Source organism: Pseudogymnoascus verrucosus, assembly GCF_001662655.1.
Source record: "Pseudogymnoascus verrucosus strain UAMH 10579 unplaced genomic scaffold scaffold_23, whole genome shotgun sequence".
NCBI classification, from domain to species: Eukaryota; Fungi; Ascomycota; class Leotiomycetes; order Thelebolales; family Thelebolaceae; genus Pseudogymnoascus; species Pseudogymnoascus verrucosus.
The window spans coordinates 179938-206039 of NW_017263674.1; the positions used below are offsets into that span (position 1 = coordinate 179938).

A 26102-nucleotide genomic window follows, 5' to 3' on the forward strand; every position below is an offset into this window, starting at 1 on the left:
AGTTCAGTGAATACGAAAACCCACTGTTCGTATTATGATATGGTATTATAGGCGCACGAGTATAGGCGCGGACATTCTCCAAGATATCTACCAGAAAAGACAGATCCTAACTGGAAGCACCTTGCTGGCACCATTCTATGAGTGCGGTTAGAGTCCCGACCGCCCTCCGACTATCCCCCCACCTTTTCAACTCCATCAACAACTTACGCCCCTCGATTAGTACGCGCATTGGTCCCCGCGCGCCACACAGATTCCCCACCCCCGTAACAACTGCACGCATTCCCCCACCCTTCTTCACAAACAGCTGAACCAACTCATCATCTGCCGGCCGATCCAACCGCATTAACGTTGGAAACAATGCGTCCACGTCGTCCTCGTCCTCGGGCGACTCCCCGTCTTTCAACGCTGGTGTATAAGTCGCAAATGTCCCATACGCCCACATCGCGAGAGTAGCGAGGAACACCCCGGCCGGCTCGTAGAACGCGTCGGCTGAGTAGCGGCGTACATGCCAAAATAGCACCCCTGCATGGATCATGGCCAGGCGCGCTTTATACTGGTCCTCCTGCGCCCAGCGGCGGACGTAGTCCTGCATGCTAGCCAACTCAGCATCGGATGCTGGTATAGCTTCTCCGGCGCGGAAGCTAGCCAGACCCACAATGTGACTCAATGGCGTGAGGAGGACGACGCGGGCGAGGTGGAGATGTAGGACCGTGGGGTGTTCCATCCCAGAAGCGACACCAATGACGCTGTTAGCATGCCAGTGTAGGATGTCGAGGACGTCGCAGGCCGAGTTGCGCCATTTGGCATATGTCGAAATACCAGGGAGCCAGACAGGCATAGACTTTTCTATAATGCTTATACTCTGCTTTTCTGCTTTCGGGCTCCAGAGAGTGAGGGGCTGCTGGAAGAAGGCTGCTACTTCATGGGTTCGCCGGAAGAGGGCATGAATGCAGAGGATACGGCTGAATTCGCCCATAGACGATTGGAGATGCTTCTCCACGTATGCGAGTTGGATGGCGGCATGTAGTGAGGGGTTTGCTAAGGCTTCGTAAGCATTCTAGCCTAGAGTTGACCTCGGGAGGTAGGCTTCTTACGTGTAGAGGCTCCGTAGAGCTGCTGCCAGTCAAGTGCGGACTCGGCCTCCCAAAGGACTTCCTGACACGGTAGGGGAACTCTGGCATCTTCCAAGGTCAGGACTGAGCGTGCTCTAAAGTGAAAGCTCGACATGCAGTCTAACATCTACAAAATCGCTTGTTAGTTGGCCCGCTAAGCTTGCCACGTAAACGTACCCATACGCAGTATCCAGTCCGGCGACGACTTTCTTCCTTGTACCAAATTTTCCAGCCATTGCTTGCCGTGGCTAAATTTCCAGACAGATCAGAGCCGGTTGGCGACGTTGATGAAGCCCATTCGCTGCAGCAGAAATAATTAAAATCGCTTTGGTATGCACTAACAAATCTCTTCAGACGTGTGTCACCACCATACGAGATCCCAATAATGTTAAGTAGCTTAGCTTGTATTAAAACTAGCCCGTCAGGTCTTGCACCATCGTCGGCTTCAATCTGTTCACAAGAATGGTCAGGGCTTCACTTAATCGATGGAGTGGCTAGCAATTGGAGCTTACAACAGTCTGGATTGCACGACGTGTAAATTCATGCATGGCAACGATGAAAATACCATTGTCTTCGGATTCCATGTAATGGCTTCCGATTGAGGCCAAAGACAATACTAGCAGCCAGTGCATTGTCGATAAATCGAGCGTGGGATGGTGTAAAAAAGGGAGAATTGGTTGGAAATTATCCAAATAAAGGAAAACCAGTTGGCTGAAAATTCTAATAGGGGGAAACGTTTCTCTTGCAAACGGTGAGTAATGTGTACTTATAATACACGTCTGTTTGAATACTCGAAGAATCTCATTATATGTTGTGTGCGGGAGCTCTTTGATGTTGGGGGTGGAGTTCTCGAGACGTTCGCTAACCTCTGGGAAGATGAATCCGTCACCATGCATTGCATTCTCATGGTGGTGTGTAGGTGTAAATGACTCGGTCCTATATGGTGCCTTACGGACTCGAGGTAGCCGCGCACCGTCTCCATCAATATAGAAGTGGCCAGCAGACGGTGTGCTTTGTGACCTTTCGGCGCCTTGATTCCCTATCGGAGATGGGTAACTGTGAGGGGAACTCCGTTCTTGGGGTGATGACATGTGTAATGCTGCGTTCTCATATGTCATAGCACAACTCACAGCGCCAATTCCAGGTGCATTCCCGAGAAGATGAGAAGGCCTCTGATCAAATGGTTCGATGCCCGCGTCTCTGTCCTCCATAGGGAAGTCTGGTGTCCAAGCATCTGACAGCCAGTTTATGGACGAGAAACCATTTTGATACCACGGCTCCGTGGCTTGGGTAGGTCCGTGGTAATCATTCTGTGTATTTGGAGGCTGGGAGACTGCCGTATTTTGAAAGCTAGGACTGCTAGGCAGTGGGGGGTTATTAGAGCTGAAAATTGTCTGATTTTCAGAAATTAGAGATGAGATGTTCATTGGCGACTGAGACTCTGCAACATGGAGTTGGGCTCGCAATGGAGATATTGGATTATCAAATAAGTGGCCATTCTGCGCAGAGTGGCCGTTGTACCTGATTTCAGCACCACTCTTAGGGTTCAAAGTATGCTCACCTACACCAGCTTGGTCACCAACGACTGGGCGGTAACCAATGTCAAGGCCCTTGGAGGCAACCGGCGACTGAGAGGCATTGGACCAGGACATGATCGATCCATGGGGACTCGCTACCATATGCTCGGCGCTCGAGCCATTCGACGCTTCCTCAGGAGTTGAGGTCAGATTCTCCGGCCGGCTCTTGCCCGCCGCGGGATACTGGCACTCGAGGGAGCGCCTCTCGCAGGTTGAGCACGGGGTCTGGCCGCTGCACTTTGTCCGTGACGCGGCGCAGGAAAGGCATGCTCGAGCCCCCCTTCCAAGCGCGCTACGCTTGGGCTCGGAGTGAACCTTCTCATGGCGCTTCAGGGCGTCGCTGCGGCTAGCTGTTAGACCGATAATATCACGTGCTTCGATGAAACAGAACTGAAGCTGACCCAACTTACAGTCTGTAGAAGCCCTTGCGACAGTAGCTGCATTGCAGGTATCGCTCAGTCTTGTGACTACGCGCGTGGCGAGTGAGATGCTCGACGCGTCGGAATGCATAGTGGCACTCGAGGCACTTGAAGGGCCGCTCTAGGTGGCTCCTCTGCGCCGCATCGAGAGCGTTTATGCTGAGTCTAGCGCTCTGATCTATCATGGATAGACCAGTTAGTAATGGAGTAGGAGTTCAGAGGCGGGCCTCCAGAGCTTGCTTACCCATGTCCGGCACGGTCTACCAGTCACAATCACCAATTATAAGGGCGATTGGTAGTCGTTTAGTCGTTTAGGTAGGGGTTGGAGATAGAGTCTTCGGGTTCCTGTGGGGGAAGGGACCAGCATATACTGTCTCGTTCTGCCTCTGTCTCACGTGCCAGGTAGAGTTGACAGGGTTGACATCAAAACGGCACTCGAACGGTATTGTTAGAGTTCTGTAATGGTGTATTAGGGGAAATGCGCGCACACATTGCATGTAACCGGGGTAGATTTGGTGGTGCTCGAGTACCGCCCAGGCCCCGGATCTGCCGCTCAAGCTGTTGTTGCCCTGAATGGCACCCCCATGCTTGGTAGGTAACCCCACCGGAGTTACCCCGCATTCTAACATCTACAGTTGTGTAAGCGGGTCCCCCGACGACCCCACATCGGACGGACCCTGCTTTCCTTTCCGGCCGGATAAGAGCTTCTACGAATATCGTGACGATAACGATTCTGTCGTCAGTCACGCGTCACGGTACATCGACAAATTTGAGTTTTAACAACCGCAAGCAAGTCTATTCTATGTTCAGAGTGTACTGTACTATTCTAGCTACTATGACAACCTCCTCATTCCTACTCGCATATGGCCCTTTCCGCCACGATTGTCCCTCAGCGCGTAAGGAACAAAGTTTAGCTTGTCGACCTTTACATCACTCTCCTGTGTGGTAGATCCACGAGGCAATTGCGGGGCGAGACTTGCATCAACGCTGAGGAAAGACGCACAGTTCTGCCCGGTCAATGCGACATATGGCTCTCCCGTCCCTGGAATTGACGCTTCAGTCTCAGAAATAGCCGCCGCAGGATCAAGAACAAGGCTCTTAAAATGGTCATTCACCCATGGGTTATCGACGTCTTCAAGACAGTAAACCAGAGGCCCTCTCGCCAGCGCTATGATGTCCTGATTCGTGTACGGATGCGGAGACACAAATCTCGACTTCAAAGGAATGTTGAGTGTGAAGTTCGGATTATCCCTGAGCCAATCCGCAGGAAGCATTAAGTATCCCTTCACAACTTGAGGGCTAGGTAAGTCTGGTGATATCTGGAAACGGATTAGCATTGCTCGGTATCTGTTCTCGGAGACGCACCGTCCACTCAGTTGCCCAACCGGGAATTCGGAGGTTGATTGTCGTCGGCACATCGGATGCATTCCTAACAGCAAATTCCATCTTCCCTTCCCACGGCCAGTTTGACACCTGCTCGATTTCGACTGTGGCGCCCCCAACATCGACAGATAGCGTTGCCGAGGAGTACATGTGGACGTTCACGGATAAACTTCTATCGTCCACTTTCGAGGTCCACAGATATCCGCCAACGTACCCAAACAATCGAGTGACATTAGGGGGACAACAAGCGCAAGTGAACCACTCAGCTCGCTGTGACAAGTCAGTATCAGTCGATGCGAGCTGGTTGACATATGTGAATCGCTTCCCGTCAGCAGACATTCCTGTCATAACGGCATTGTAAAAGCACAGCTCCATGATATCGGCGACTTTCCCGTCCAAATCGAGCTTCACAAAAGTTAGTCGTCCGTGACAATCGTCAGTAATATGAAACCCACCTGAAGTAATCTCTCCGCGAGCATCATGACTCCAATTCCTGCACAGGTTTCGGCATAGCATCCGCCTTCATCGGTTCCGGATGGGAGGAAGTAATCGATTCCGAAACCCTCCCACTGCTTATGTGCTCCAACCCCCCCCGTCAAATACATCTTCTTATCTACCATATTCGACCACAGTCGCTCCAGAGCGTCTCGCTTAGGCTTGTTGTCTTTCGAACCGTCGAGCCGGACGAGATCGGCCACAGCCGTGAGCAAATACATCGCCCGCACGCTGTGCCCTTCAATGGTAGGCTGATCGATGATAGGTTCATGTGCTTGATAGTACTGGTACGGCCTCTCGGCAGGCCAATACACCATCATGTCATGTGGGCTCTCTCCTCTCTCCTCGGCTTCGACATCAAAATAGTGCCGTCCACCCTGTCCAGTTGGGTTCCCACGCTCTTCGATGAAATAACGAGCGAGATCTAGATGTCGAGAATCCCGTGTATGTTCGAATAAGCGGAGAAGTGCCAGTTCGATTTCTGGGTGTCCAGGGTAACCATGCCTATGCTCCGGGCCTGGACCAAAGGTTTTGTGTAGCAAATCGACATACTTGAGGATTGGCTCCATGAGATCGTCGGTACCATAGTGCTTGTTATGCGCAAGCGCAGCTTCGATGAGATGACCAGCGTTGTACCTGCCCGCAACCATGTCAGTAACCGTACTTACTAATTTCGCAATATCTTCAAGGGTGGGGACAAGGCATCTTACAATTCATGAAAATCTCGCAAGCACACAAAACGCTTCTCAGGAGCCACGACAGTGAAGTGGATGTTGAGGTACCCATCCGGCTGTTGTGCTGCGCGGATCATGTCAACCAGCTCCTTCACAGCGCCATCGATAGTCTCGTTGTGTTTCCAGAGCAGAAAGTAGCAGGCGCCCTCAATCCACTTCGCAACGTCGGAGTCCCAGAACAGATGATTTGGGACTGGCCACACGTTTGGTTTATCGTTGTAGGAAGGGTCCCATTGCAACTTGAAGGCATCGTAGCGGCCTGTCGACTTGAGGACGTCAAGTTGGTAGAGTAGGGTGCTTTGGTAAACTATTTCGCGCCGGCGGCTGATGAAAGATGGCTTGGGAAAGGTAGTATTCGAAAAGGCCGTCTGTGGGTGTGCGTGTGCCATGATTGAGATGGAGGAAGGTAGCCCTGTCTATCTTGATATAAAATTATGTATGAGAGAAGAATATATAAACTCAGGCAGAATATAGTAGCGCCTCTACAGTAGCTTATGCTGATTATTTATGAGCCAATGACAGATGCTTGATAGAAAAAACGTGCCAGCCTTGATGTTTTATACATGCTCCACTGTTCGGTGGACGGTGGGTGATGGATAGAGCTGTCTCCATGTAATAAAACCCCAACTTCGACCCCTCGCAATGTCAACCCTCACCCCACCCCACCGGAGCACCAATTGAGCGGAACCCCGCACCCCGAACGCCAAGCTCTACACTAATAGTCTAGCTTCCAGTGTAGCTTACCCCACAAAACGTCAACCCCACGAAATTCCACCTCACCCCACGAACTCCGAGCCGCCTTGGCCCTGCCCATGGCTCGGATACCAAACTGCTTCGTTGCGGGTTTAGCTGTATAGCTGATCCAACATCTGTTAATAGCTTATCCTCCACGAGGTCTATGCGGGGTACGCATGAGTATATGATCACCTCGATGGAACCAAATTAAAAGCTATTCGATACCATACCAAATATCTCCTCAGGTTCCTTATATCACCTCAGCTTTGACAATCAACTTATGCTACGCAAGTCGCCATGGCAACAGAAAAGGTCGTCCCGACTGAGCATGAGCTCCAAGGACTTGACCTGAGCAACCCTGAGGTTATCGAGCTCATCCACCATGCGCAAGAGAGCGATGCAGCCGACCGCCAGTTGACGGTGCGCCAGGCCTTGAAGAAGTATAAGAAGGCTGTCTTCTGGGCCATGTTCTTGTCTACTAGTCTCATTATGGAGGGATATGATCTTGTCATTGTCAGTAGCGCTTCCTGAATCATTGATTGACTTCTCCGTTTATTTAGAATGGTCGCCCTAATGTCTCCTACAGATCACTTCATTTTACGCCCAGTCACAGTTCCAAAACCGATTTGGCTCATTCGACGAAACATCGGGAACGAACCTCATTACTCCCGCCTGGCAATCGGGTCTGTCTAACTCAGCTGTTGTTGGCCAACTTGCTGGGCTGTTGGTGAACGCATACTGCCAAGACCGATTTGGTTGTCGAGTAACCATGATGATTTTCATGGGGTGGATGACAGTGACGATCTTTATCCCTTTTTTTGCGCCGTCGCTGTCCGTCTTAGCCTTTGGGGAGGCGATGTGTGGTATTTCGTGGGGTGTCTTCCAGGTACGCCTCGACTTGACTTGCAGAGCGCAGTAACCCGGCTAATATTGTTATTACCATCTAGACCCTCTCTACAGCATACGCTTCCGAGGTCGTTCCCACTGTCCTCCGACCGTATGTCACCGCCTATGTCTGCATGTGCTGGGGTGCCGGTATTCTCCTCTCCTCTGGTGTCGTCCGAGCCGTAGCAGGCGTTGAGGGCGATCTCGCTTGGCGTCTCCCGTTCGCCCTCCAATGGGTCTGGCCCATCCCTCTAATGATTGGCGCATACCTCGCCCCTGAATCTCCCTGGAATTCAGTCCGGCGAGACAAGGTGGATGAGGCAAGAGAAAGCCTGATGCGTCTTCGCGAAGATTCGCCAGATAGAGAGCGGGAAGTGAACGCAACACTGGCATATATCAGGCATACGACGGCTCTAGAGAAAGCCGAGACGGGTGATGCAAGCTTCTGGGAGTGTTTCCATGGAACTAATCTTCGACGAACTGAAATAGTAATCATGCCCCCTTTCCATCACGCCGCGTCGGGAATGTGTAACTGACTATTTCTCTTTTATTTTAGAACTGCGTAGTGTGGGCCGCCCAAATCCTTTGCGGCAATGCCATCCTTGGCTACTCTGTCCTCTTTCTCCGCGCTGCGGGGTTTTCTGAAATCCAGGCGTTCAACATCAACATCTCCCTTTCCGCATGCTACATTGTCGGCGGCGTAATTTGCTGGTTTCTGTTTCCCCATCTCGGCCGAGCAACAATCTATATGAGCGGGCTAACATTTATGTTCGTCTGTCTCATCACCATAGGTGGTCTCGGTTTCGCTAGTGGAAAGAACATCGAAATGGCAATTGGTATCCTCTTGGTCATATCAACACTGTGCAATATGATTACTATCGGACCTGCTTGTTATCCCATCGTGGCTGAGACACCGTCAGGGAGATTGAGGTACAAGACGATAGCCATCGGGAGATTTGTATACAACCTCACAGGAATTTTCTCCAATTCCGTCACACCGCGCATGCTTTCGCCTATTGGTAAGAATCCCTGGTCAAGCTACTATAACCTCTTGAGTAATTCTGACCTATGCTGACGTCCAATCCATAGGCTGGAACTGGGGCGCAAAATCAGCACTCTTTTATGCCGGAACCAATCTCCTCTGCAATATCTGGTGTTGGTTCCGCCTTCCTGAGACCAAGGACCGCTCCTTTGGCGAGATTGACTTGCTCTTTGATAATAAAGTTCCAGCAAGAAAGTTCAAATATACTAAAGTAGACCGTAAGTTGCTTAAACCCTATACTTATTATAGCGAGGACGATTCAATAGCTAACTCACAAATCATAGAATTTGCCCGGCAGAACGATTATGAAACGAAAGTAGCGGCTGTTGAGCACTTGGAGAACCAGCCTTAGTGATCGTGTATATTAGAAAGTTTCATTTACTTGTTTGTCAGTTATGTTATAATATATTCATTATTCACAACTAGGCTGTGGTTAAGCTAGAATAGTTATAAGTGAACTGTGAACTACAGCTTCTAGAATCAAGTTTTGGACAACGCGTACACCAGAGAGAGCATTCGTCCTCCAAGGCTAGCTGAGCGAGCCCAGTCCCTCTTAAAGCTGTTTCACTGAAGTCTCGCCATGCTTTTTCTCGCTCCTAACGTGGCTCCAATCATGACTACAGCATGTGAGGCCGGATGAACGCTATGACGTCCAATCGTACAACATCGATGAATTAAGTGTGGAACTTTAGACGAGGCTGTTATTTGTGGCGTTCTATATGCAGGTAGGTTTGTCGGGCGGGCTGGGACTTTCGTTGCCACCTACTCAGAGGGGACAGGGAACGTACTGTGAGAGCACGCTGGGTAGCTGTGTTGTGTCTGAAGGGGGGAAAAAATGCGTTTGCACTGATAGAGTCGGGGGTGTTTGAGAAGTTGGATGGTGGTTGGTGGCTGAAGAGTAGATGGATGATGATTATTGGTTTTACGTGAAGGTCATTGGGGCTGAATGTGCCCTACTCCTTGGCCATCCGTTAAGATCACATAAGATCACCTGCCAAGGGTAAGGCTGACTGCACCTTTCCCATTTTGTTCTGTGGCGCATCCTACGGCAACATCCCACCACAGCATCCTACCACAGCATCCTGGAAACATGCATTGGCATTACATATGTCTGCCGAGAACACCACAGAAGAGACAGAGTAAGCATACCCTGTAAGCCATATTGTGTATGTTTCAACTATTCTCCTACGTTGTACTCTACATACAGCACACGCACAATCTTGGTCGTGCCGCTTACTTGCTTGGCAATGCCCACCGGAATGGGAATACAACCAGTATCCTTTATGGCGGCATTCTCCAACCATATTAGCGTCAATATATGGCACCGCTAGTTTCCGCCACTACTCAAGCCAAGCCTCATCCCGTCCCTGCGGAGTACTCTACTGTTCTACTTTCTTGGAGCTGAGAGAAGCAAAATGCTCACTGTAGCTTCTCTGTGGCTCGTGAATTGGCACCCTCCCACAAAGTTTCGATACCAGTCTATCATACCTAACTAGCGCATCTACTAGAAGCTAATGATTCCCCCATATTACTTTTGTCTCCTCAGAACTGGGCTGTACATGCTGCACGCCGGCGATCCCCAGGTGAGAAAGTCTCGGCCCAGCCCAGTCTTATAATAGCACTTGTATTCGGCGTTGCATTCAAAATGGCCTGTCCCCCCACGTAGCGCATAATGCATTGCGACAAAAAACCTCCTTTTTTGACACTTCATCGCGAATTTTGCCATTGCGATGATACTGATATATCTATACTTCATGGTCCTCGGCGTCGCTATCGCACAAAGACCAAGTAACAGTTCGATATGCGACTACTATACGGAGGTCAAATATGGCTCGGCATCCGAGGCGAACCAGCTCAAAATGATGCAAGGCATAGTCTCTCTGGCCTTTGGTGGACCGGCGGCGGCCTCGATCGAGTCAGGCAGTGTCCCGGATGGGTTGACGGGGATCCTCAATCCAGGTGTTCATGATGGCGTTCCCGTCAATCTCTTGCCATTTTTCAATGGTAGCATTGCCTCGACGAACCTAAACAACCAAGCTGTCGGCATCAATTGGCTCGATGATGGAGGTATTCTACCACTAGTCAACTTCATGAGCGGCAAGACAGAGACTGTTGAACTCAGGAATACGACAAATGAATAGTATGTCCCCCCTCGTATAACCCTACCGCAATTGTATCGATCATATGCTAACTAATGCCTAACAGCCGCCTCTTCGGCCATTTCTACACTGCCTTCGCCTATATATTTGGATGTTCAAATCCACCTGCTAGCCCTACAACTGGAAGACCCCCCAATCCCGCCTACGTCCACAAGTTCATGAGTCTCAACTTCACTGAGATCGGACATTTCATCAACCAGCTCACCCTCTCATCCGAGTACTATGGCTTCTCGACGACAGACGCGCAATCGTTGGCTCTGCTCATGAACAGCCGGTACAATATTCGCTGCGCTCCAGCCGTCTCGCTGAATCCAAAGCAAGCCCCTCAACTCTTTTCGCTGTGTCAGGACCCAACGTGTCCATTGGCCGTACCTAATTCCGACTGCGAGGCGTACGCCAACCTTAGTTCAGAAGGTCCATCTTCATCTTCTCCTTCTCCATCGGAAAGTTCCAGCTCGACATCTGGTCCGACTACGATAACCAACTCCGAATCATCCTCCTCCCCAACAGAATCCCCGAGTGCTGCAGCCACATCTTCAGGCTCGAAAGGCCTTAGCACTGGCGGAATCGCAGGAGTAGCCATTGGCGGCGCCGCACTTCTCGCCTTCATCATCGCAGCCATCTTCTACCTCCGCCGCAAGCGCCGACCCAAGACTCCGCCCCCACAGCCCGAACAGCCCGAGACCCGCTGGACGGGCAACACGGAATCCTTCGACGGCTCACAGGCGGGGGGCAAGGGCTATCTGTCGCCGCAGAGCGAGAATTTCACCGCATACTCGCCCAATAGCCGCGACTCTTACATCAGCCACGCGCATACGTCATATATTCCGAACCCCGTGGAGCTGGCGACGCCGCCGTTGCCGCAGGGGCCACCGGCGGAGTTGAGTGGGGAGGTTGCGGTATCAACTGATGAGTATCGGAGGAGTCGGGGGATGATTTGAGATTTGTTGACTTGGTGGGGTCGGGGGGGAAGGCGGGTTTTGTGTCCGTGGACTAATCTAGTTGGCGCGATATATCATTTGGGGTTTTGCGAGCAATCATATACATAATGTTGTCATATATTCTTATTCTATAAACTGTCTGGCGATGATGTCCCAGAAATTAAATATTCGACCTGATGTGGTTCTAAGAAACTAGACGACGAACAGTATCCGAATCGTATATCGAAATTCTAGTATGGACTTTGCTCTATTTGCTTTGTGTTGGTCTTAGGCTTCAAATAATGACTAGGACTGCGCCTAAGGTATAATTTGATTCCGCTAACTAGATTATTGCTTCAGTTTCGATGTTATTAAGCAAGGTACTGCACCGACCGCGGGGATGTGATGTAGACCCCTAATAAGCCCTCTCCATAGCATCACCAACAGTGATATCGTCCTTGAGAGGGCAAGGCAGGGCTTCAGAGTGCGTGCGTGGGGGGTTGGCGAACTACAGCTCAATATAGCCTTCAGTTGCCGCTGCATATCGTACGGCAATGGGGCTATATCTCGAACCAACCCTGATATTGACGTTCTGACTCTGGTGCCTCGAGAGCCCAGGATAGCATGGCACAGTGTTGGATGTGGTGTGAGCTCAACCTCTGAATTAAAGTACCTCTTACTATTGCGGACCATGTTAGTCATAATGGTGGTAGACAGCGCTTGGGGTGTGTTTGAACGGACATGGAATTGGAATAAACGTTTCGTGTAGAGCGCGTACATACATCTTCGTATCTCTCTGATCTTAGGGCTTAGGTGCTGGCTTAGAAACGGCTGATGACGCAGTGGGCCTAGTATTAGAAGGAATGTTGTTACGGGAGCGTCAAGAGATCAGAGTCCTCGTCGAGGAGAAGAAGGGATTGGCCCTCAACAGGTAAGCGAAGAGAGTGGACGATTTAAAAAGTAAAAGGGCGGTCCTTGTCTCTAACGCCGCCTCCTTGCATAGGCAAGGTGAAGACGAGTAGTTATGCCACTGGGATATCAATTAAGCTCCTCACTCTTGCTCATGTGACATCGCGCCGCTTTTGATCAATCCTACTCAGAGCCGGCTCAGCTTCATCCTTGAAAACCCATAGTCTTTTTCTTTTCAGATAGATAGCTCAGAGGATACAAATACGGTTCTGCTGGTGTGTGCTGGCATATCACACAAGTTATGCGAAGACTTGTAGTGTACATGTTACGGCTCTTATGAAGACTATTAGCCGTGTAAGGCTCGGGTTGTAGAAGAGGAGTAATCGACTATCCCACCAAATTTGCAGCTCTAACTTACTCACTGGAAATATATGTCGCGGTGTTATAGAGGCGGCCCAACAAAAAAAAATGCCGCATATTGTGCTATCTGCCCTTTTGGCTAAAGCAAGTCGTGGAAGAGCAAGTTGGAATTGGTTTATTCCATGGATGTTAGAAAAATAGCTGGCAAGTAAAATTGCCAGTAATGATGAGCACAGTGACCACTTGGATACCAATTGATTTGTCATGATGTTTCTTGCCAACTACCACAATTTCAGGAACAATACCGATGGCACGGTAAACAGGGTGGGGCACCTGTCATTATCATGTTGAGATCGCCCTAGAATTGACGGGAGGGGGCTTAGATAGCTTGTTTGAGACCTGTTCTAGCGGGTAGCTAGACCCGGTTACAGCAACACGTGCGCTGTCACTACGTTTCTAGTGGACCTAAAGGATATACGCGGGAAGAAGATCAATAAGTCAACGAAGGTGAGAAGAAGCACAACAGCAACAAGCTTTGTAAAGACGGGACAAGCTTTTGAAAAAGGTGGGGCTCGAAAGCTTCGCCTCAAAGATCGCCCTCAACGACGCGGAGCAGCAGTTATAAAAAGTGACTATTTCCCTTCATTCTATCATATCAGTCCCTACCTTACCCCAGATCATCCTTGCTGAAGTCAATTAATAATTATAATCATGCTTTTGCAATCATTGCTCGCTATTGCCGCCCTTGGCGGCGTATCGCTTGCTTCTGACAAGAAGGGATCCAAGACGGTATACAAGCATGTCGTGGCGATCAGCATTGATGGTCTGCACAGCTCTGATGTGCCCAAGTATGTTGCACTTCGCCCAAAGTCGACTATTGCGGAGCTCCTCGAGACTGGCTATGAATTTACCGACGCATACACATCTGCTCCTTCGGATTCGTTCCCAGGTGCGATGAATTTATTCTCGGGTGCGAGCCCAAGAACCCACGGTGTCTGGTACGATGATACCTATGACCGGAAGTTCTGGCTGCCATTTTCTACTACGGGCACTAACTGCCAGGGTCCTGCTGGTGCTGAAGGTAAGCTGAGGGAAGCTGATTCGTTCAGGATACTGGCTAACTACTCTAGTTGCCTTTGATGAGAGTAAAGATTATGATTCGACGCTCCTTTACTCCGGTGGCATCAACCCATTGAACCTTCCGCAAACCCTCGTCAATGGAGTCTGCACAAACGTGTACCCTCACCAGCGTTCCCGCGTCAATACAGTCTTTGAAGTCGTGCACGAGGCCGGCCACCAAACCGCTTATACTGATAAGCACCCTGCCTACGACCTTGTCCGTGGCCCATCAGGCAAGGGTCTTTCCGTTGGCTACTTCCCCGAGATCGCGGCCGTCCCAGTCACCACCGACGCGACCATTGCATATGACCAGCTGCACGTGAACGCGTTTATTGAGTGGATCATGAACGGCACCACCCCGGAGCACTCCGAGGTCCAAGAGAAGCTGACTGGTGTCCCAACACTCTTCGGAGGGAACTTCCAGGCCGTTTCGGTTGCACAGAAGACGAGCGGTTATGTGGCCAAAACCCTTGACTTCACACCCCAGCTCCTAAAGGCTCTCGACTTCGTCGATGCTTCTCTGGGTCAAATTGTCGCCGCCCTCAAGGCTAAGGGTGTCTACGACGAGACATTGATTGTTGTGGCCTCCAAGCATGGGCAAGCACCCATTGACCCAACAAAGTATGCGAAGATCAATGGCGATCTGGTCTCCGCCGCCACTGGTGTCGACGTCCTTCATGCCACCACCGACGACATTGCTCTGATCTTCCTTAAGGACCAAACCAAGACAGAGACAGCAGTTGCAGGTCTTAATAAGCAACGCAAAGCCCTACAGATTGAGGATATTATTTACGGCGATCGCCTCGTCGACCTTGGCTACGGCAACCCGCTGACCGATTCTGCGGTACCGGACATCATTGTCAGGCCGACCGAGGGCATTATTTACACTACGAGCACTGCAAAGATTGCTGAGCATGGCGGTATCAATGCGGATGATAGGAAGGTGGCTTGCTTCGTTAGCGCACCGGGGCTCAAGAAGACCAAGGTCAACCATGAGGCGTCCACGAAACAGATTGCGCCAACGATTCTCAAAGCGCTTGGTTTAGATCCTAAGGCTTTGAAGGGTGCTGTTGCTGAGGATACGAAGGTTTTGGCTGGGTTTTAGAGCGTATCACTTGGATACAGTATTCTAGTTTGACAAGGTTACCACCGATCTTGGAGTATGTATTGACAAGGCATCATAAATGTGATGATTCTAAATCACCTCCCTACCACGCAGCTCGAGTATACAGTACTGTGATCGTGATTCGCCGATCAAACGTAATTTTATCGCAACCTTGTCCCCCCACCGAAGTACAGAGAGATGCTGTTGGGAAATCTTGTATGAGGAAAGCAACGTCGTAGCTTAAATAAGCAAATCCAAGCCACGCTTCTAGAGCAGCCTACCCACATCGAGCAGTGCTACTGCAGGTATTTCTGGTATCCCCGCGTTTAATCTCCGTGCCGCGATCTTCAAGCTAGGGGACGTGTAATTGGCGACATTTTACTGGTACAGAGAAGCTTTATGTCAAGGGTTATAGTGTTCTGCCTTAATCCTGTTCTAGTTAAGCGCATAAAACAAGACTTGCAATTGTTCCTTGATTATTGCGCTAGATCGCCGCTTGAACGTCGATGATAAGGGGATTCAGCACGTGGGCCTACACGTGGGCTCGCACGAAGATGTAGATTCGTCTTAGAGGTCAATCCTGCTGATACAATACAGGAAAGCCATGCAACTATCTAGTGTACTCGGGACGGCTCAGGTACGGGGATGTTCTTGTTGAGGAGCTGGGAATCATTTATTAGTTTAAATAGATGATCCCCATCGCGTTTCCAGGACGTCGGTAAGTCGTATAGCTGGGTACCCCTTCCTCCAGGTTCATTTGCCTCCGTATTGGCCATGTTTTCCTCTCTAGGTGCTGCTGCCTTCGTGGCTACTTTCGCCGCATCTGCTCTAGCTTCCAAGCCTCTGGCTACCCAGCCATGTAGCGACGCTCTTGTCCCTACCCAGATCCGCCTGGCTTATGCTGGTGATAAGGGCATGGCCGTTAGCTGGAACACAAATGAGCAGTTGACCAACCCTACTGTGTACTACAATAAACATGAGAAGAACGTTCTCAAGAGTTCCGCCAAGTCAAAGATCTCCACTACCTACCCTACATCGTCTACTTACAACAACCATGTTGTCATCAGCGACCTCAAGCCGGACACCACTTACTACTACAGGCCTCAATGTGCTACTCAGACGTATACGTTCACAACTGCGCGTTCCGCGGGCGACAACGACGAGTTCAGCTTTGCCATGATCGGTGATATGGGTACCTTCGGCCCCGATGGTCTTAGCACCACAGTTGGAAAGGGCGCCAGCAACCCTCTCAAGCCCGGCGAGCACACCACCATCGAGTCCTTAACGACGTTCAAGAACAGCTACGACTTTATCTGGCACGGTTCGTCGTCAATTTATTTTCGTTGTTTTATCACCAGCTAATCAATACCTTCTAGTTGGTGACATCGCCTACGCCGATGCCTGGCTCAAGGAGGAGAAAGCGGGATATGTCACCCCGCTCAACAAGACCGATGGCGGCGCCGAGTATGACAAGATCCTCAACCAGTTCTACAACCAGACTGAGGGACTCTCGAGCGCTAAGCCCTACATGGTTGGCCCTGGTTAGTTCCCAATCGCGCCAGCTACCTGCTATGCATAAACTAACATTTATCCAGGCAACCATGAGGCAAACTGCGACAACGGAAGTGACCTGACCATTTGCTTGCCTGGACAGTTGAATTTCACCGGCTACCAGGCCCACTGGAAGTACGTATATTCCACTAGATCCACCACGTATCAGAAGCTAACTCTCCTCTAGCATGCCCTCCGCGGAGTCCGGCGGCGTCGGAAACTTCTGGTACTCCTTCGACCACGGCTCCGTGCACTTCATCCAATTCAACACGGAGACCGACTTCCTCAACGCGCCTGATGAGCCCGGTGGAGAGGGCGCCGAAAATGCCGGCCCCTTTGCCGTCTCCGGCGCCCAAATCGCTTGGCTGAAGAAGGATCTCGCCTCTGTCAACCGCAAGAAGACTCCCTGGGTAGTCGCTGCAGGACATCGTCCATGGTACGTCAGCACGACGGAGTGCATTGAGTGCCAACTCGCGTTTGAGCCGCTCCTGCTTGAGTATGGCGTTGATCTTGTCCTGCACGGGCATAAGCACTTCTACGAGCGCCACGCAGCGGTCAACAATGGCACGGCGACGGAGATTGAGAACAACCCGAAGGCCCCTTGGTATCTTGTCAACGGCGCTGCGGGCCATTATGATGGCTTGGATGTTCCGGATACGCCGTATGTGTCTACATCGCGCAAGGTGATCTCTGCCTACGGATGGAACTTGTTTACCGTGCATAACTGCACGCACTTGAGCACGCAGTTCATTGCAAGCGGGAATAACACTGTTCTTGATTCGGCTACTCTGATCAAGAAACGCTCTTGTAAATAAGCAAGGGTAGCATGGAGGTTTAGCTAGATGCTTTAGCAATATAAATCTTGTGTTATATAAAAGCGGTAAATTTAATTCAGCAAGAACCCTGAAAACCGTGTCCGGCTTGCCGTCTCGTTATATAATTCGTAAAATATCCCGCCCATAGCTCTTATGAGATAGTCATAACTACCTCTATTTCGACGGTGCACCATTCAACTTATATAATGTTAAAATAATACGGTACGATCTGGGGGAGGCAGCAAGTATGCCACCAGGTAGCCTACTGTGGCCAGTCGAACATGGCAGATTCGACCGACTCAACGACTCACTAACACATCCGCAACCAGCGTCAAATCTATGGATAAACTATCTTAACAAGTTCTATAAACCCCTGTATAAGCGGCACAGAACATTACTGCGTGCGAACCAGGTTCATTTCATTACTGGCTGGGTTCTCAGCGCATATCCGCGTTTGAAGGGTTGTTATAATCAGAGGAGCGGCCAATGAAATAGTTAAAATAGAGAAATAACGACCCTTAAAATTATTTCAATGGGGGAAAGAACGACGGGCTCCAGAGGGAAGGAACGACCTACTAGGGAAGGAAGGAACCACCAACTATTGAGGGAAGGAACAGCCATGTAAAAAGGGAAGGATCGACCAAATAACAAAGGAAAGGACGATCGTGTGTAGCTGTATTTTATATTTTTCGTTCCTTCCTTATACGGACGAGAAGGCTAGGTTTTATATGATATGGTTGGTAAGGACGTCAGTTGCAGGGGAAGGAAAAAATAAGGTGGGGTCAAATACTCTATTGTAGGCCCCAAGAGACAAATATTGGTGGGTTTCTTCTTCAAAAAAATAAATCCAAGCCGATTATATTCCTCTAGCAGCTGTGTTACCAAAGTAATGAGGGAGGACAATATCGAAACAGCGGTGGCCAATGCGCGCGTTGGGGTGGAAACTTCGGGGCTAGCCTACGCACTTGTCAGACGCTTGTGTCTGACAGCGCCGATCTTGCGACGACGGACGAACCACTAGCAATATAATAGCGGGCTGTTGTAGTCATACTAGGGGAAATAGTAAGCTAATCTCTGTGTTCTAGATTATAACTGCATGGTAACCTCAGATCTTTAAATATTCCAATATAAATGCCCTCTTCCCCGCAATGGAAACTAAATCTCGAGTGCATTGGAGACCGCCGTGTCTCCCTCAGAGAATCTCAATTTCACGAGTGACACTCGCTAAAACCCCTTATTAAACCCATCTACAGTCGTTAGAAGCAGGTCCTTTTCCAAAATCTCATCCTTTCTAGCCTTCAACTCCTCGATATCCCAGTCGGCCCATACAAACCGACCACTGAGGAAAGCGGCCTCCTCGGTCGCCAGCCACGCGAAGAAACCTCCCGTCAACTTCCCATCCGCCCACCCCCCCGGAGGCATCGGTGCTCCACAGCGCTCAAAGCCATCCGTATCAAGCAGACCAGGGTGCGCATTGATAAATCGCACATCAGGGTGTTCGAACCGGATGTTCTCGAAGATGCGCGCCTGAGCCATCTTACTACCACTGTAGCCCGACCAGCCGGGGACCGGGAATCGCGTGTGCGCCGCCATGCTCACGACATTTATCACAATAGCATCTTTTGGCCGGTCTCCGATTTTCAAGAATCGCTGTGTGACGATCGCAGTTCCGAGGACATTTGTCTCGAAGCCAGAGAACCACTCCTTCAGGTCTTGTTCCACGAATGGTCCCTCGTCTGGGAATACGCCCGCGTTGTTGACCAGGATATCTGGAGCGCCGAAATTGAAGAATACAGCGGCGATGGCTTCTGCGTCTGTGATATCGGCAGCGAAGGCGACGAATGTTGTCTGTGGAAATTCACGGCCGAACTTCTCCCTGGTACTCTCGATGCGGGCTTTGTCTTTCCCGAGAAGGCCGATGGGTGATACGCCTGCTTCGGCTAGGCCTCGAGCGATGTGTTCACCTACGCCTCGACTAGCGCCGGTGATGAGGGCGCTTTTGCCGGCTAGGGAGCGTCCAGGAAGAGATGGCGAGAGAGCATCGTACGGAGCCTTGTGGTTTGTTACGAAACTCGCCATAGTTGACTATTCGGTAGCTGCGATATCAGTTTTGAGATTTATGCTGAACAAATGGCAAGCAAGAAAGTATGGTATAGAAATATACTCATTTTATACTACCTTCCTTGTCCTTATATTGGAGATTCAGCCTTACATCCGGAGATGCGAGGGCTCAGGTGTGATTCCCTGCGAATCCTACATACTCGCTAAGGCAACCCCGCTTCCTTCAGGAGCATACGAATATTTCATCGGGCCTATTGGATAGTTCTTGATATTCAATTGATTCCATTACGCTATATTGAGCTATATATTGTATTTCATCCTATGTACCCGTTCTGGCCCTCCAAGTGACAGAACTTGAAACGTAAAGTGAGAATTTCTGTTGAGGCGTAATCGCTGCTAAGCCAGTCATAAATCCGTATCTACTATCATCAACTTGGCATCTTATAGGGTGCGCGTATGAAGAATCCTTTGCCTGTGGTCGGACATGCCCGCCCCTATCGAATAGTGCTGCTATAATACCCGTGGGCCTCATCTGCCCTCTGCCCCGGCTCAGGTCCGAAGTTCCGCGAGGAAACTCTCGATGGGGCTGCCGTAGATTTTATGCCAGGCATCAATCACCTCAGGCGAGTATAATACTAGTGATAGCTCTTGGCTTTGTATCCAACGGTTTCTTTATGTGCAGGTGGCATGTGCCGGCAACTTACCATGCTTGTATGTGCCATCCCCATATAGAAGACACCAGTAGAATTTGCGAGAAGCGACATTTGTTCTTGGCTTGTCTCCCCCTATAATTTATCAATTACATGCCGAAAACCCCCGGCCAAACTCAAGAGAGCCTTGGAATATTATATTCTAAGCTTTAAAAATCTCTCTATCTAGTTCCTAAACCTCTAATGTAATTGTTAATTTAAAATATTAATTAAGGAACTTACTCTCTCATTCCAACTTCGCTCTAAACTACCCCATCATACTATACTTCATTTCTTTTTGGTATCTTTCACTGGGATAAACTACCGCCTAAACACCGACATCATATCATCTGCGACACACCACCATGCTCCAGTAACAACTTTACCACAGCATCGTAATCACTCTTCCCCCCCAACGGATAAACCTCACTCCTTCCCTTATCATCCATCGCCAAAGCCAGCGCCGTGCGACCGCTCATATCCGGCGCATTCACATCCACACTCCCCCCTTCCAACAGCAACCTCACCACCTCAACCTGCCCCGACTCCGCCGCCGCAGCCAGAACCGACTTCCCCTTAACTTCATGCGCATTAAAATCCACCCCCTCACACTCCATGAGCATCTTCACCACCTCCATCCTCCCCCACTTCGCCGCCAACATAAGCGGCGTAACCCCATCATAATCTCGCGCATTAGCATCCAACCCCCCCCGCAACAGCAACCTAACGACCTCTACCTCACCCTTGAACGCCGCAATAGCCAAAGCCGTCGCCCCGGACCCCTCTTCGCGAATATTCATATCCAAATCCTCGCGCTTTAAGAGCAACGGAATCATCGCCGCCCACCCATGCCTTGCCGCCAGTCCTAGAACCGGCGTCCCATCCGAGCCGCGTGCATTCACATCCACATCCTTCCTTTGCAAAAGCACCCTCACCGCCTCCACCCTCCCCAGCTGCACCGCCCACAACAAAGCCGTCTTCCCCTTCCCATCGCGCTGGTCAACTCTCACATCCTCCCTCTTCAGGAGCGTCTCCACCACCTCCGCATGGCCCCTAGTCATCGCGCATATCAGCGGCGTCGCCGCCGTCTCCGAAACGCCATTAGGATCCACATCCCCCCGCTCTAGCAACATATCCACAACATCCCGATGCGCCATCCGCGCCGCTAAGCACAACGGCGTGGCCCTTTCCCTGCAGAGCATGTCGGCAGCTACATCATCACGTGCCAGCAGCATCGCGACGACGTCGACGTGGCCCCCCATCGCGGCAAGCGCTAGCGGCGTCCGAAGGGTACGATGCTCCTGGAAATTTGGGTTGACGTCGTCGCGCGCTAGGAATAGGGCCACGACAGGTGTATGCCCGTGCATCGCGGCCCATCCGAGGGCAGCACCTCGGCTCTCGGCGCGGACATCAGGTCGCGTGAGGAGGAGGGCGGTGATGGCGAGGTGGCCGGCGCTGGCGGCGAGGGCAAGGGAGGAGAGCGTGCGCATGAAAGCGGCTTCGGGGATGATGTCGGCGATGGTGGAGGGGTGGGCGAGGAGGGATTGCACGGCTGCGAGGTGCCCGGCGTGGGCGGCTAGGGAGAGGGGCGTGCGGTTGAGGCCGGGGTAGCGGCGGCCGGGGAGTGTGCGGCCGTCGGGGGAGTTGCTGAAGGTGAAGAAGGGGATGGTGGCGAGGGGGTTGGGGTCTGTGGAGGGGTTGGCGAGGAGGGTGGTTAGAAGGGCTGAGTCTCCTCGTTCGGCGGCGAGGTGAAGGATTGTCTCCTTGTTTTCGCCGGAGGCACGGATTTGTGCGGGGGAGAGGGAGGAGGCAAGGTGAGGGAGGACGCGGAGAAGGGAGAGTAGGTCGTGGGGGTCCAAGACTTGGTCTGCGATCAGATGGATTATTTCAAGGGGGAGATCGGAGAATGCTGCTAGTTTGTTCATGGTTTCGATGCCAAATTTGGCGTTTGTTTTGTTGTTGGGCTATCCTGGTTTAACTAAGGCGATTGACGGTGTTGAGCATGAGTGAACTCTAGTATGATTATTGCCAGCCTTGGCGTTGATATGGAAGTAAAGGCAGAGGAGCGCAATATGACTTGAAGCAAAAGATTGTCGCAACCTACGATATTTATCGCTAACCATGCAGATTGAGAAATAAATAATGCTAGTGCGAGTGCGAGTACGCAGTTGTGGTTTATTCGTCCAAACTGCCTTGCCGCTCCGCTCTCAGTCGGGGTTTAGCGGAGTAAGCAATTGATGCCATCCTCATAGAGCCGACACTTAATATAAACCTCATTTTAGAATAGTACACCATCAGACGGGAAGCGGTGCGTCTTTCAGCCTTCTTAGCGCCATAGTTTAGATCCGCTAATTTAGGTTTGGCGTGCACTATTTAGGCATGACAGCCTGCTGATCTAGAACACGACCCTTTCCCCTCAACCTCAGAAGTATATGCAGTCACTGCTTCATGCTCCTCTATACTACACCACGTCACGTCCCCTCAACCTCGTAAGTGTGCGTCGTTACTGCCCGTCGCTCCTCTATATGCACTCTTGATCCAGTATGATAACTATCGACGTCGTTGAGCAGCTGCGAAATATTATATATCCTAAATGTACACCCGTTTCACAAGTGAGACTGGCACAAAGCGCAGTAGATCCTTGCATTGTGATGGCTAAGTAATTGGCTGCTCATAGGTGGGCAGTGCAAAGGCTGTGTTATGGTAGTGTCTGCTGCACGACGCAATCTCCTATAGAGATAAGCTTGCTCGGCCGAAGTTCATAATCTGACAAGGCTAGATATAATAATGAGTTGTCCCTCTTTATTTTTTATCTGTTTATTTGTTATAAATACCATGTGAAGTTTCAGCATCTCCCTATCAACCCAATTTCGGCTTTCCACTACCTTATAAACACCATGCTTTCATGCCTAGGGTGTAGATCAAGCAGCAGCACCAGCCGCAAAGGCAAAGAGACGTCGGATGGCATCAAAGTTAGGGTAATGCCATCCTCGACACCAGTTCCTCCACCAGCGTCATCCGCCAGCGGCAAAAAGACTTCAGATGGCATCATAGTTAGGGTAATGCCATCCACGGCACAAGCACAAATTTCCCCATCAGCAGCGGCCGTCGACCAACTCGTCTCTAGGCAATATAGAGGCAATGGCACGGGCACTACAGCCAACCCTACGCCGCCGCGGTTGGCTCATACTATTCTAGCTATAGCTCAAACTATTGGATCTACCAATACGCAGCAGGTTGGCTCCGACGCTTCTACGCCCTTTAAACGCCTAGTGGAACGAAGTATCTCCGCATGGTCTTCTCTGCGATTTTGCCAAGAAAATAAATATTACAATATTCACCTACACGCCACGGCCTTAAGGGGAATGAAGTCCCTAGATGAAGTGCTTAACAGCCGCACACCAATCTCGCAGATGTGGTTTTTCCAACTCAAGAGTTCGTTCATGCAACAGAGCAGGTTTACTCAATGGGACGAGTCACGATTAGATGACTACGTTTTGATTCCCGTTGCTGCTGGGTTTGTCAACAAGACCGACTGCGTTTTCGTCAGCCACTTCTGGCGCACAACTCAACATCCCGATCCTGAGGGGTTAGATCTCAACCTACTTCGTCAGGATCTAGCCGACTCTAGGTGCTCGTATGTATGGGTAGATTGGACATGTCTGCCTCAAGGCAAGCTATCCGACTTACAAAAGTACTATTTCCAAGTCTCGCTCCGCAAATTACCACTATTAGTAAGAGACTGTGGCTATTCCTGGAGATTCCCCGACTTCCAACCTAGGTTGTGGATCTTATTTGAAGTAGCCTGCTGGCTCTTCAACCATGAGAGCTGCGTCGAGTACGACGACATGGCGGGATATATCTCTGATTGCAGGGAAATGGTCCAGGTTGGGGTTAAAGCAGTGGTGGATAAACGTAAATATAAGTGCACGAATGGCGGCGACACGCGAATAGTGACGAGCTGGCTGGAGTTGCTAGTGCTTTTATATAAACACGTTCCGTCTATATCGACTAGACGAGACCTCTTGGACACAGTCGAGGGCTTTCATGCTACTACCATGGCGGAGGTGAAGTTCTACAGCGACGACGATATCTCTGTTGACGTGGTGGGAGGAAAGCTGGTGGTGGGAAACAAGACTTACAGTTTTACCCCTATTCCACCTCCCTCCGTTACCAGACCAAACGTGACCCGCACAACTAGAGAGACCTCAACCCACGACGTTACACCCAGCGAGGAGAAGGCGCTCATAGAAACCGCAACCCGCGACCTCGAATCCGACAACCCCGCACGACTCACAGAAACCAACAAGCTAATCGCCGAACTCCTCAAGAAAAACCAAAACCTCGCCGCAGCAGAAACGCTCGCTCGAGCCATGAAGTCCCACACCGACAAAACATACGGCCCCAACCACGTCACCGCAATCACCAGCTCTCACCGTCTCGCACTAGCCTGCCAAGTCGTCGGAAAGCAATCCGAGTCCTCCGCTCTCCTCGCCCAAACCCTCTCCCTAAAAGGCGCGCTCATAGACGACTCCATCCAGCGCGGCGGCTTCGCCTCAGCATCCTCTATCTGCCGCGAAATCGTCGACTTCGACGAGCAGTTTCTCACGAAAGCCGAACCCGAGGCGATCCGCGATATGGGCGTTCTGGGAACGTGTCTGTATCACCAGGGCAAGCATGGGGAGGCGGACGCACATCTAGGGCTGGCGGCTGATTTGGCGGAGTTGATGCTTGGGCGCGGCGCGGAGTATACGCGCTTGGTGATGCTGGATTTTGCTAGTAATTGTGCGATGCTGGGGAGGTTTGAGGAGGCGGATGAGGCGTTGAAGAGGGTGGGGAGTGTTGCTGAGAATCATCGTCATGCTAGGTTGATTAGGCAGGCGAAGATGATACTTGAGCAGCAGCGGAGAAAACAGAATGCTCAATATCTTGTTTTCTAGGACGAAGACTGCCAGATCGCCAAAGTTTTGCGCATAATCACCGCTGGGATAGTGCGGTCACATTCTTATAACCCTTATAAGAACTATAAGCAGGCGACTTTAAGAGACGTCAACACGTGACATCTTCAACACGTGATCTCCGCGGCACGTGATCTCTATAACACGTTACTACAACACCGATACTAGCATGTGACAACGCAATCATGAACCCGAAATCGATACAACAAGCAATAGAAAAGGGGACACCTTCCATCGCGTATCTGCATCCTACAGCCTCGGTCGGGGAGACCGGAATGCGTTGGTCAGACCACAATCCTCCTACCCGATCCCACCCACGATCTAGATCTAGATCTAAGGTGGCGAAGGGCTGGGCGATATTTTGGGGTACGGGAGGAGCGGAGGGGGGAGTGGCGCGCGGGAGACATGGGAAGCTGTACGGAAGGATGGATTGAGGAGGTTAGGTAAGGATACGGTAAGGGGAGTAAGGTTGGGTAAGGGAGGATGAGGGAGGGAGTGGCGACGGGTGGGTGGCGAGGGGGTCGTACCTGCGTTTGTGATTGAGGGGTGATGTGATGTATGCATTGACTGATGGGTGGTTGATTGAGGGGTTGCGAGGGGGGGATTACGTAGATATGTGGCAATCAGGTTTATTGTTTGTGTCGTCAGTGATGCAATCGCGTAGTTAATTTTGTATGGGAGTTGATGCGAGTTTGGGGATGATGTCGCTTTGACATCATCGCGAGCGTTGTTGGCGGTTCGCCACCGCGGGAGAGCTTGTCGTGACGGGATTGAGTATGTTTAGTAAGTATAGCGACGGACTGATAGACAGATCTTCGTAGTGTGAGGCTATGAGTATTAATGTAGTAGAGGCTGAATTTATTATTGTACGTACCTTCACGGCGGCGAAACAACAGATCACCAAAAGACCAGATACCCACACACACAACTTCAAAAATCAAGAAAAGGCCCTCCCACATCGGGAAACGGCCTTCACTCCCACCCCACCCGCGATCGGCACCCCGAAAACCGGTGCAAGCGTGCGGCAAACGGAACAAGCAGCTGCAACCCCCAATCCGCACAATCCCCCAATTG

General features: G+C 50.8%; 9 protein-coding genes across 9 annotated transcripts; 5 read left to right on the forward strand and 4 right to left on the reverse strand.

The window, feature by feature from the left end:
- Positions 1–106: 106 nt before the first annotated feature.
- Positions 107–3683, reverse strand: VE01_05644 (uncharacterized protein; the record flags this gene model as incomplete). Its single annotated transcript, XM_059463720.1, has 7 exons — positions 3353–3683; positions 3100–3286; positions 1625–3029; positions 1290–1562; positions 1095–1239; positions 208–1038; positions 107–135 (listed from the first exon to the last, which is right to left on the reverse strand). The coding sequence occupies exons 1-7, from the start codon at positions 3354–3356 to the stop codon at positions 107–109; spliced, it is 2874 nt and encodes a 957-aa protein (XP_059319684.1). The 5' UTR covers positions 3357–3683.
- Positions 3684–3955: 272 nt separating this feature from the next.
- VE01_05645 (uncharacterized protein) lies at positions 3956–6109 on the reverse strand (the record flags this gene model as incomplete). Its single annotated transcript, XM_018275108.1, has 5 exons — positions 3956–3961; positions 4014–4427; positions 4474–4896; positions 4947–5622; positions 5697–6109. 5 exons carry the CDS (start codon positions 6107–6109, stop codon positions 3956–3958), a joined length of 1932 nt encoding a protein of 643 aa, XP_018130137.1.
- A 373-nt stretch (positions 6110–6482) lies between these two features.
- VE01_05646 (uncharacterized protein) lies at positions 6483–8845 on the forward strand. The gene is made up of 6 exons (XM_018275109.2): positions 6483–6968; positions 7042–7341; positions 7403–7828; positions 7897–8359; positions 8430–8600; positions 8667–8845. The coding sequence occupies exons 1-6, from the start codon at positions 6753–6755 to the stop codon at positions 8732–8734; spliced, it is 1644 nt and encodes a 547-aa protein (XP_018130138.1). The 5' UTR covers positions 6483–6752; the 3' UTR covers positions 8735–8845.
- Positions 8846–9974: 1129 nt separating this feature from the next.
- VE01_05647 (uncharacterized protein) lies at positions 9975–11482 on the forward strand (the record flags this gene model as incomplete). The annotated part of the gene is made up of 2 exons (XM_018275110.2): positions 9975–10522; positions 10588–11482. The coding sequence occupies exons 1-2, from the start codon at positions 10113–10115 to the stop codon at positions 11480–11482; spliced, it is 1305 nt and encodes a 434-aa protein (XP_018130139.2). The 5' UTR covers positions 9975–10112.
- Positions 11483–13221: 1739 nt separating this feature from the next.
- Positions 13222–15027, forward strand: VE01_05648 (uncharacterized protein). Its single transcript, XM_018275111.2, has 2 exons — positions 13222–13811; positions 13861–15027. The coding sequence occupies exons 1-2, from the start codon at positions 13442–13444 to the stop codon at positions 14952–14954; spliced, it is 1464 nt and encodes a 487-aa protein (XP_018130140.1). The 5' UTR covers positions 13222–13441; the 3' UTR covers positions 14955–15027.
- Positions 15028–15320: 293 nt separating this feature from the next.
- On the forward strand, positions 15321–17338 carry VE01_05649 (uncharacterized protein). Its single transcript, XM_018275112.2, has 4 exons — positions 15321–16275; positions 16331–16495; positions 16550–16640; positions 16693–17338. The coding sequence occupies exons 1-4, from the start codon at positions 15729–15731 to the stop codon at positions 17318–17320; spliced, it is 1431 nt and encodes a 476-aa protein (XP_018130141.1). The 5' UTR covers positions 15321–15728; the 3' UTR covers positions 17321–17338.
- Positions 17339–18375: 1037 nt separating this feature from the next.
- On the reverse strand, positions 18376–19522 carry VE01_05650 (uncharacterized protein). Its single transcript, XM_018275113.2, has one exon. It carries the CDS (start codon positions 19397–19399, stop codon positions 18545–18547), a length of 855 nt encoding a protein of 284 aa, XP_018130216.1. The 5' UTR covers positions 19400–19522; the 3' UTR covers positions 18376–18544.
- Positions 19523–20248: 726 nt separating this feature from the next.
- On the reverse strand, positions 20249–22586 carry VE01_05651 (uncharacterized protein). Its single transcript, XM_018275114.2, has one exon. The coding sequence runs from the start codon at positions 21993–21995 to the stop codon at positions 20412–20414; it is 1584 nt and encodes a 527-aa protein (XP_018130151.1). The 5' UTR covers positions 21996–22586; the 3' UTR covers positions 20249–20411.
- A 281-nt stretch (positions 22587–22867) lies between these two features.
- On the forward strand, positions 22868–25492 carry VE01_05652 (uncharacterized protein). The gene has a single exon (XM_018275115.2). It carries the CDS (start codon positions 22968–22970, stop codon positions 25008–25010), a length of 2043 nt encoding a protein of 680 aa, XP_018130215.1. The 5' UTR covers positions 22868–22967; the 3' UTR covers positions 25011–25492.
- The last annotated feature ends 610 nt before the right edge of the window (positions 25493–26102 follow it).